At 48.9% G+C, this 10,759-nt stretch overlaps 2 protein-coding genes across 2 annotated transcripts in view; one reads left to right on the top strand and one right to left on the bottom strand.

Moving 5' to 3' along the window:
- Positions 1-2,426, bottom strand: part of LOC309549863 (uncharacterized protein) — a gene marked incomplete at its 5' end in the record, with an annotated part of 34,354 nt that extends 31,928 nt beyond the window's left edge. The window contains one exon of the mRNA XM_082250359.1: positions 2,291-2,426. Within this exon, the coding sequence (XP_082106485.1) occupies positions 2,291-2,426 (136 nt within the window). The remainder of the gene's footprint in view (positions 1-2,290) is intronic.
- LOC309550264 (uncharacterized protein) overlaps positions 1-7,653 on the top strand; it is a gene marked incomplete at its 5' end in the record, with an annotated part of 231,995 nt that extends 224,342 nt beyond the window's left edge. The window contains one exon of the mRNA XM_082250672.1: positions 7,010-7,653. Within this exon, the coding sequence (XP_082106798.1) occupies positions 7,010-7,387 (378 nt within the window). The 3' untranslated portion in view covers positions 7,388-7,653. The remainder of the gene's footprint in view (positions 1-7,009) is intronic.
- Between the last annotated feature and the right edge of the window lie 3,106 nt (positions 7,654-10,759).

A 10,759-nucleotide genomic window follows, 5' to 3' on the forward strand; every position in this document is an offset into this window, starting at 1 on the left:
CGTACCTGGAGACAAGAGGCATTTGGGGCAGATAGGAGAATGGGAGGGATTAAGCCTAGCCATCCACACTGGAGTGAGGTATGATCTACGTATGAGTGATATAGATCTGTGTGAGTCTATCAGAGAGTTTCGGAGACACCAAAGTACTGGCCTCCAGGGCATCACACCAATCATCATCCAGTTCCCTGACCTCCTCCGCCCACGACGCCCGAATGCCATAGGCTAGGGCAGTCATAGGTTTAGAGAGCAACATTTCGTATAACAGTGAGGTAAGTTTTTGATGTTCCCGACCCCTAAGCACATCCAAAAGGTCAACCAAGGGTAAGGCTGGAGGGTTGTTGGCAAATTGCGCCCGAATGGCATGTCGAATCTGCAGATAGCGAAAGTGCATAGAGGCCAGGAGCTGAAACTCCCCTCGGAGGGTGGCAAATGATTTAATTGTGCCCTCCGAAAGCAGGTGTGAAAGAAAATATATCCCTCTAGACAACCAAGCACCCGGATCAGGGAGATGCAAGAACTCCGGCAATAATCTATTAAACCACAGAGGAGTCATAGAGTGAAACCCGGTGTCTCCCGTCCTGGAGACTGCCAGGTCCCAGACCCGTCTGTGCTGGAATAGGAGACCACCGCGATCGGCAGTCGGCAGAGAGCCGCCCACCCCTCTAAGTATATTACAGAAAGGGTGAGGGAACCGTGCACCATTGCGACCACAAACCAGCATGAGATACGTATGGCAATCCTGTTTATCAATATGAAAAAGATGAGAGAGCTGGGCTGCAAGGTAATAGGCCGCAAAGTCTGAGACGGCTATACCGCCCAGCTTTGTGGGTTTATGGGTATGTTTCCATGCTAGCTTGTGTCTGCTGGTTCCACACATAAACGTTTTCAACAATCTATCCAAAATTACAAAGTACTTGTATGTTGCATATAGGTGGGTGAATGCCACAGGATATAGAGAATTTTGGGTAGGAGATCATCTTGATCAGACCTACCCTCCCCATGACACCCAGTGGTAGGCGTGCCCAGGTCTGAGTCTTGGTCTTCACCAGGTCAAACAGTGGTTTAACGTTCAGGGGTATATAGTCAGGTAAGGAACGGTAAACAATAACCCCCAGATGCTTGAAAGACGCCACTCGGGTCAGTGGAAGGGCAGCCTGATCCGCAGATGGAGGGAACACGTCCACGGGGAGAATCTGGGATTTGTCCCAGTTGACTGTGAGTCCAGAAAAGGCACCAAATTGCTTAATGGTCAACAGGGCTTTTTGTAGGAACAGCCTGGGGTCGGCTAAATACAAGAGCATGTCATCGGCATAGAGGCCTATCTTTTCCTCAAAGTCCCCACAGCGCAGTCCACGAATGTCAAGGTCCGAACATATGGCTATGGCAAGGGGCTCCACCGCAAGGGCGTACAGGAGAGGGGATATGGGACAGCCCTGCCGTGTCCCCCCGAGAGAGGGAGAACAGCCTAGACGTCCAGCCGTTAGCCAGTACCCTAGCCCGAGGCGGATGGTATAAAATGGTAAGCCCTTTGACAAAGTTGGGGCCGAATCCGAATCTGCGGAGACACTGCCAAAGATATTGCCACTCAACAGAATCAAATGCCCTAGCAGCGTCAAGCTTTACCACTACTCTGGAGCCTATACAGTCATGCGTTGCCTGTAAGTTCATGAAAAGACGATGGGTATTAAACGCCATATTTTTAGCGGGCATGAAACCGGTCTGGTCGGGGTGGATAAGATACAAAATTACCTTGTTGAGGCGCAAGGCCAAGACCTTGGCCAATATTTTACGTCGCCTTGCAGAAGGGAAATAGGCCGATAGGAGTCCGGGAAGGACGGATCCTTCCCTGGCTTGGGGATCAAGACAATAAGCGCCTCGCGCATAGAGTCCAGTAGGACACAGTCAGCGAACGCAGCTTCATACACAGCAAGCAACTGGGGGGCCAAAACAGCAGAAAAATGGGAGTAAAACTCCACTGTGGGCCATCAGTGCCAGGGGCCTTGGCCTTCGCAAAATGCGAAATAGCCATGACCACGTCATCAACCTATATGGGAGCTTCCAGCATGGCAACCTGCGAGGAGGACAATGTGTGGAACTCAACCGAATCCAACAACAGAGCCAGGTCAGAAAGAGCATAGCGTACCTTAGAAGTATAAACCTCACCAAAGTAGGCAGCAAACACCTCCGTCACGGCTGCCGGATCAGCAGAGTCCTCCAACAGCGACGGATGGAGAGTTATGACCACCGGGGGGCCTAGTATCCATATGAGCGAGGAAAGCCAACAGCTTACCGGGCTTCTCCCCATATTCAAATGTGCGTTGTCGACTGAAAAACAGCTTACGGTCGGTTTTCTCACGGGAGAGGGTGCCGAAGGCACGTGTGAAGTTTAAGTCGGGACAATAGGTCTCGGGATGGGGAATGCGCATATTGGCGCTCCAGGTCGGTCAACTGTTGTTCTGCCCGAAGAAGGTCAGACCGCGCCGCCCTTTTAAATCGGGAGATACGCGAGGACAAAAGCAAACGGGCATGGCCTTTAAATGTCTCCTACACCGCCGATGGGGCGGCAGAGTCAGCGTTAGATTGAAAATAGAAATCCCATTCCCCAGCTAACGAGTCAAGGTCAGGGACAGCCGTGAGCCAGAAAGGATTCAGACGCCAATGGCAGGTCGGGGGGTCCGTAAATGGAGATAATTCAATCCAATAAGGGGCATGGTCAGACAGTAAGTGAGGACCAAAACGGTCACCAATAAGCTTAGAGGTTAGGACCTGGGAGATCCATATGGAGTCTATTCTAAGCATGGTCGAGTGGGTTGCCGAATAACAGCAGTAGGCCCGGGTTGTAGGGTGTAGATGACGCCAGGAGTCCAGTAAATGAAAACTATGAAGCAGTCTACAAAAGCGGGTATCATGGTCAGGGTAGGCAGGGGTCAAGGGGGGTCCCAGCCGTCTCGGCCATCCTGGACATAAACGTCAAACCCTCGCTGAGGAGCGTGGCATGAAATGGGGGAGGCACATTCCAGGTGAGCAATTTTAACCGTGCCATGGGAGAAAATGGAGTATAAGGTATAGAAGCAAAGAATCAAGAGGCCCCAGAGCAGATAGCACCCCTGCCTGCAGCATAACAAAAATATACAAAAAAAAAAACACATAGCAGCTGTGGAGAGCAATAAAACAATCAGAACAATCATAAGAAAGTGGGTAGCACAAAACTCATACATAATAACCCCCCACCCAGCCCAACACAGCCCCCAACCGGTGTGGGCATGCATCCCAAAACAGGTAACCACATTGGAGCAAGAGGCAAGGACCCACTGAAAGTGGAATGCAGCAGTCTCCATCCTTGGTGGCAACAAAACAGAAGAAAAAATGGGGCGAAAGTTCTCCGAAGAGGGGTCCCAGATGCAGGACACAACAGTAGGTGAGCACACAGTGAAAAAAGATGTATGTTCCAGTGTGAGCCGAGGTGCCCCTGGCTATAAGACAGGTAAGTGCAGTATGCAGAAATGGTAGCTGCCGCTAGCTCCCAGGCCCGGGAGCTGCATAGGAACAGGAGACCAACAGCTAGCAACAAACAAATGAAAAGTACATATAAAAGAAAAAAAAAATTAAAAAAGTGGAAGAAAAAATGAAAAATCCCCCCCCCACTCACCCCCTCAACAGGCTGAAAAAAAGTGCAACAATGGGGGTCTCAGAGCCCCACAATGGCAGGAGAGGTGCACAGTCACAGGAGGCACGATAGAGATCAGTCCAGGGGAGTGCAGGGTCCGGGTGTCCTAAGGCACATTAACAGAAAAGCAAAGGCACATCAACAGAAAAGCAAAAGAGCCAGAACCAGCAACAAAAGTACTCACGGAAGTTGGTCTAACCAGGCAGTAGAAGAATCCGGGTCCTCAAAAAAGTGAACTCTATCGTCGCCAACCACCCGCAATCTGGCCGGGTACAACATAGAATACTTGAAGTTGCGGATCCTCAGGCGCCACTTAACCTCCATAAAGCGGCTACGCAGCTTCTGGACTTCTGCAGGGAAGGCCAAGAAGTTATGATTTTCCAGATGTATATTGCCTTTCTCCCGGGCCAGCCTGAGAACTGCGTCATGGTCCCTGAACTTCAGAAATTTAGCGATGAACTCCTGACCGTAGGTCTTAACCAGGAGGTCCTCCAAGAATGTGGCTGGGATGGTACCCTCCAGCAGGCCAATGAACCGGAGATTTTTACGCCAAGTGTGATTTTTCAGATCGTCCTGTTTGTGCAGCAGGTAAGTAATATTGCGGGAGGCCTGGTCCACTACATTTCTAAGTGGGGGGAGATCGTCCTCCATGCGGCCTATGCTTTCCTCGGCCTCTGACACCCGGCCTCGAAGCTTCTGCAGATCCTGCCGGAGGAGGGAGATGTCCATCCTCACCTTCTCCAACTTAAAGGTAAGGGAAGCCTTGCAGTCAGTAATAGCTTCCAGGATCGCTCTTTCATCCAGCGGCAGTGCGGCCGAGGTAGGAGAAGAGGATAGGGAGTCACCATCTTAGGCCTGCAGGCTTCCCTCCTGTTGGCTGAATTTGTCCAACTTTGCCGCCGCCTCAGAGGTCTTACGGGGAGGCGACATGATCCGCAGATGTCCCGGAGCAGCAGCAGCAAGTAACGGGGTTCAGTGTCATGATATGTCAGAAACAGGAATGTATGTACGGAGGAAAGCCGGGAGAGCACGGCTCACACACGTCCACTCACATACAGCTTCAGGCCACGCTCCCCACTTTTCACAGATTTATTTGTGAAAAGAATTCCATTTATCACTTTCCTTCCACTTCACAATTATGTGCCACCTTGTGTTGGTCTATTACATAAAATAAGTTTACGTTTTTGGTTGTAATATGACAAAATGTGGAAAATTTAAGGGGTGTGAATACTTTTTCAAGGCACTGTATAGGATGTGGTGTCTGAGGGCCCTGAAGTCTATAGGTAGCACCTTCATCAGAATCTATTGAGTCCCTGTGTGTTGGGCAGAGACTATCCCATCAGGTCCTTGTGGGATTCTAACACTGTAGATCTTCCCGTCCAGTCCAGGTTCCAGTCAAGTGGTATTTTCCAGTCCTTAAAGTGATTCCCACCAACTCCCCCCAGATCCGGGAGACAAAAATTCTGCTGATTCTATTATGTAATATCACTCTACAGAGGACTGGAAGACTATGAGAACACAAATGATAGCTTAAGCAAGGGTGTTATGCCTACCTATGATAACCCCCAAGCACCTAAAGCTCCTAATCAAGCTCCAGTAAAGGATAATCCCAAAGAGGAGCTGGAAGGTCCCAGCAAGGGTCACTGCCCTATTAGGTCTAACCGGTAGCAGTTGCTGGCCAGGAATTCAGATTATGTTGTATAATGTACTGCCTATAATTATTGCATTTTTTTGGTAATCATCTGTTTATCTTGCTGAATTTCAGTGTTTTATTATTATTGTAAGTTAATGCCAAGAACAGCTTCTGTAGGCACATGTAGGTTGACCTCCCTACATAGGTGGTGCTGATGCAACCACCCTGCCAGGAGACTAGAGGGCAGGAGAAATGCACATTCCTCTTAGTTCTCTTTACATGTCATTGGGTGATCTGCTGTCCGATTGGACGCTACCACCCAGATGACCAACACAGACATCTTTAGAGAAGGCAATGCTTCTAAGAAACAATGGCTCACTGCAGTTGGTGCACATGTTACGTGTGGTTAGGTGAAGGACAGGAACCCGCTTGATCGAGAGAATGTGCCTAGCATCAGGGAGAGATTCTGGAGGAGGAGGGGCAGCAACCTTTATCTTGGTTGTTCTCCTCCCATTCCTCACTCTCTGACCTCTGGTGGGGCTCAGCCCACTGTTATTCATGACTAAATCATGGACTAAATAAGGAAGTGCAGGACTTCTTTTGTTGGGACGATGGCAATGAGTGATAAAGGGGGAGGGGACACTCATCTTATAATCCCCCCATCACTGTCACAAAGACAGTTCTCATTGTTTCCTCACTCTCTGACTAAGGTCCATGAATAAAGAAATGAACTGGTAGGAGATCAGAGGACCCATTTACTAGTTACCTTGAGGGGGGAATTGTAAGATCCTCAGAGACAAAGCTGTCTAATGTGGGCGGAGTCCTGATTTAGGGGAACCAATCTGCTCATGTCTAGTAATAATCTTTTTATTTCTATTTTAGTACATGGACGGGAGATGAGGAAAACCTCAGAGGATTGTCTCACTTTGTCTCCAGACTGTAAAGTAGAAGATGAGGACATCACACAGTATAGTCCAGGAGAAAACCCGGCTCCCTCAAATGTCCATCCGCCACCACACAGTGTAGATGGACCATCGTATTCCTCCTATCCTGAGGAACCTCAGACTGTGAGGGATGGTGCCGGACCATGGTATTCCTCTTATCCTGAGGAACCTCAGATTGTGAGGGACGGTGCCGGACCATGGTATTCCTCTTATCCTGAGGAACCTCAGATTGTGAGGGACGGTGCCGGATCATCGTATTCCTCTTATCCTGAGGAACCTCAGACTGTGAGGGACGGTGCCGGACCATCGTATCCCTCTTATCCTGAGGAACCTCAGACTGTGAGGGACAGTGCCGGACCATCGTATTCCTCTTATCCTGAGGAACCTCAGACTGTGAGGGACAGTGCCGAACCATCGTATTCCTCTTATCCTGAGGAACCTCAGACTGTCAGGGACGGTGCCAGACCATCGTATTCCTCTTATCCTGAGGAACCTCAGACTGTGAGGGACGGTGTCGTCCTTCCAACAGATAAGAGGTTTTCCTGTACTGAGTGTGGGAAGTGTTTCCATTCTAAACCTAATCTTATTGTGCATAAAAGGACTCACACTGGTGAGAAGCCGTATTCCTGTCCTGAGTGTGGGAAATGTTTTTCACAAAAGGCCAATCTTCAAATACATCACTTGTTTCACACCGGGGAGAAGCCATATTCTTGTTCTGAATGCGGGAAATGTTTTGTAATAAAATCACGTCTGGTCACACATCAGAGATCTCATACAGGAGAGAAGCCATATTCCTGCCCTGAGTGTGGAAAATGTTTTGTAATAAAATCACATCTTGTCACACATCAGAGATCGCACACTGGGGAAAAGCCGTATTCCTGTCCTGAGTGTGGGAAAGGTTTTGTAATGAAGTCACATCTTGTCACCCATCAGAGATCTCACATGGGAGAGAAGCCGTATTCTTGTCCTGAGTGCGGGAAATGTTTTGTAATAAAATCAGCACTTGTCACACATCAGAGATCTCACACGGGGGAGAAGCCGTATTCCTGTCCTGAGTGCGGGAAATGTTTTTCACGGAAGTCCAATCTTTACAGACATCAGGGATGTCACACGGGGGAAAAGCTGTATTCCTGTCCTGAGTGAGGGAACTGTTACTCAATGAAGACCTGTCTTCCTGTACGTCAGGGATCCCACACAACCCTCAAGGTGTATTAGTGTCTTGAGTGCGGGAAATGTCTTCTATATGAATGTTGCTGGACATGTGGGGAAGAAGCACACCCTGATATACACCTCAGATATACTCCATGGCTGATCTTCATCATGTAAGAAACACTTCATAAGGAGATCAGAGATCACCAAAGACATGGATGAAGTGTTGTCCCGTGTTGGCCATTGATAGCAGGAGAAAAATAAAAATGAGTCATCTCATCACCTTTCATTGGCTGAGTACATTTTGTGGTGGAAGATTTCACAAACACTTTTTGTCTGTTCTTAAAATGATTTGTGGACAAATGTGAGAAGCTTTCATCCAGTCTGGAGAAATTGGTTTACTTCATACATTCCTTTCTATGATCCTTTAATCCATCTAGTGTCCATAGTGCAGTATTGCACTATTCTTTCTGATTGAGGTATTTCAGGGAAAATGCCATATTATGGCCATTAGATGGAGCTGACGATCATAGGAAATCACTCTATTACCTTGAATATGGCAAAACTTTGTCATATTTGGTGGGCAAATGCATGTCACAGTCTTCTAGATTTTTTCTGTATAAATAGTCCCTTTCATTTCCTTTGTGGTTACATGAGTACAGGAGAAATCGGAGAACATAAATTAATTAAACCAACAATATTAAACCCACCATTGATTTATAACAGAAGATACCACGTTTGTCCAATAGATGGCACTAAGTATAATAGAAATGAATGCCATCTAGTGGCTGAATGCAACATTTCCAATTTTAAATCAATGTCAAACATTTGCACCAGCACAGCAGAAAGCCGAATAACATTTGTTGTGTTTACCCCCCCCATTCACACAGAAGGAATGTACATGCGTTTTTACTGGATGAATTGCTATGCAAGGTTATTCATGAATAGACCCCTACATGTCAGGAGACGTTTATATAAAGATGGGAAGTATGTAGCAGATAAATGAGTAGACCTCCTAGCAATGTTATTACCAGGCTGCAGCTAGGGGGAGCTCTAATGTGACCACAGCAGAGTGATCCCATCTAGCTCACATTAACCCTTTCACTGCCAGACCCGTGTTTGCATTATTTTTGCACACATGGTAAAATGCAGATTTTGGGCATGAAGATTTGATAAAAACCCCAAACATATATTTTCTGAAAGCAGAGGCCCTGGAGAATAAAATGGTGGTAATTGTTAAGGTGTTCCTCGTACACAAATGTCACCTTCATATCCGGGTTTATTTTCTCCTTTCCCCCATTTTCTATGGTGTGATCTTTTCTACAATACTTTGTTATAATAATGTAACACGTTGTGTATTGTATTGTACACAAATTATTACCTACTCCGCCTCCACATTCCAGACACGTCATTTTCCTGACCAATTGGATTTCTTCCATTACTATTTCCTGATTCTATGACTGCAATCTTGTTAAAAGTAAAATTATAATAAAAAATGTATTGAATATAAAATAATGCATTTTCTATATCTCGCTTTATCCTTCCATGATACTTTGGATTACTGTACTTTTATTTTATGTGCGTTATTGCATTGATTCTGTGTGGTTTTACTCTGTTGGATGCTTTTTCCCTTTATAAAATAAAGAATTTGAAAAAAGAAAAAATTGTGTGAGTCGGTGCAATTATGACAAGCTTGGGCAGAGGCGGCTCTAGACTTTTTGAGGCCTTAGGCGAAAATCATGTAGGAGGCCCCCCACACACGATAAAAGAAATAAATAAGCAGGCGATATTAAAATGAACTGCATATTGTGGCAGCCGTGGTGATGGGGGGTGGGATGAGTGGCAGTGGTGGTGATGGGGGGTGGGATGAGTGGCAGCAGTGGTGATGTGGGGGTGGGATAAGTGGCAGCGATGGTAATGTGGGGGTGGGATGAGTAGCAGTGGTGGTGATATGGGGGTGGGATGAGTAGCAGCGGTGGTGAAGTGGGGGTGGGATGAGTGGCAGTGGTGGTGAGATGAGTGGCAGCGGTGGTGATGTGGGGTGGGATGAGTGGCAGCGGTGGTGATGTGGGGGTGGGATGAGTGGCAGCAGTGGTGATGTGGGGGTGGGATGAGTGGCAGCAGTGGTGATGTGGGGTGGGATGAGTGGCAGCGGTGGTGATGGGGGGTGGGATGAGTGGCAGCGGTGGTGATGGGGGGGGTGGGATGAGTGGCAGCTGTGGTGATGTGGGGGTGGGATGAGTGGCAGCGGTGGTGATGGGGGGTGGGATGAGTGGCAGCGGTGGTGATGGGGCGCGGGATGAGTGGCAGCGGTGGTGATGGGGGGTGGGATGAGTGGTAGCGGTGGTGATGGGGGGTGGATTGAGTGGCAGCGATGGTGATGGGGGGTGGGATGAGTGGCAGCGGTGGTGATGGGGGGTGGATTGAGTGGCAGCGATGGTGATGGGGGGTGGATTGAGTGGCAGCGGTGGTGATAGGGGGTGGATTGAGTGGCAGCGGTGGTGATGGGGGGTGGATTGAGTGGCAGCTGTGGTGATGGGGGTGGATTGAGTGGCAGTGGTGGTGATGGGGGGTGGATTGAGTGGCAGCTGTGGTGATGGGGGGTGGGATGAGTGGCAGTGGGGGTGGATTGAGTGGCAGCGGTGGTGATGGGGGGGTGGGATGAGTGGCAGCGGTGGTGATGGGGGGTGGATTGAGTGGCAGCGGTGGTGATGTGGGGTGGATTGAGTAGCAGCGGTGGTGATGGGGGGTGGGATGAGTGGCAGCGGTGGTGAGATGAGTGGCAGCGGTGGTGATGTGGGGTGGGATGAGTGGCAGCGGTGGTGATGGGGGTGGGATGAGTGGCAGTGGTGGTGATGGGGGGTGGATTGAGTGGCAGTGGTGGTGATGGGGGGGGTGGGATGAGTGGCAGCGATGGTGATGGGGGGTGGATTGAGTGGCAGCGGTGGTGATGTGGGGTGGATTGAGTGGCAGCGGTGGTGATGGGGGGTGGGATGAGTGGCAGTGGTGGTGATGGGGGGGTGGATTGAGTGGCAGCTGTGGTGATGGGGGGTGGGATGAGTGGCAGCGGTGGTGATGGGGGGTGGATTGAGTGGCAGCGGTATCCCTCTGGGATCCCTCTGGGATACCGATGAAAACCAAGTTCTGCATGCCGAGGAGTGCAATGGGCACGACCAGATTGAGTCCAACAATGGGAGTGGCTTAACCACTTAAGCCCCGGAGGATTTGGCTGCTCAAAGACCAGGCCCTATTTTGTGATTCGGCACTGCAATGCTGTACATAAATGATAATGTAAAAGTATTAACCGCGCTAAAGGAAAAATACAATGAACAGCAGCAACTTCTAGTGTGACCACACCCTGTAGAA

The sequence above is a fragment of the Pelophylax lessonae genome, assembly GCF_965119305.1.
Source record: "Pelophylax lessonae genome assembly, chromosome: 3".
NCBI lineage: Eukaryota > Metazoa > Chordata > Amphibia > Anura > Ranidae > Pelophylax > Pelophylax lessonae.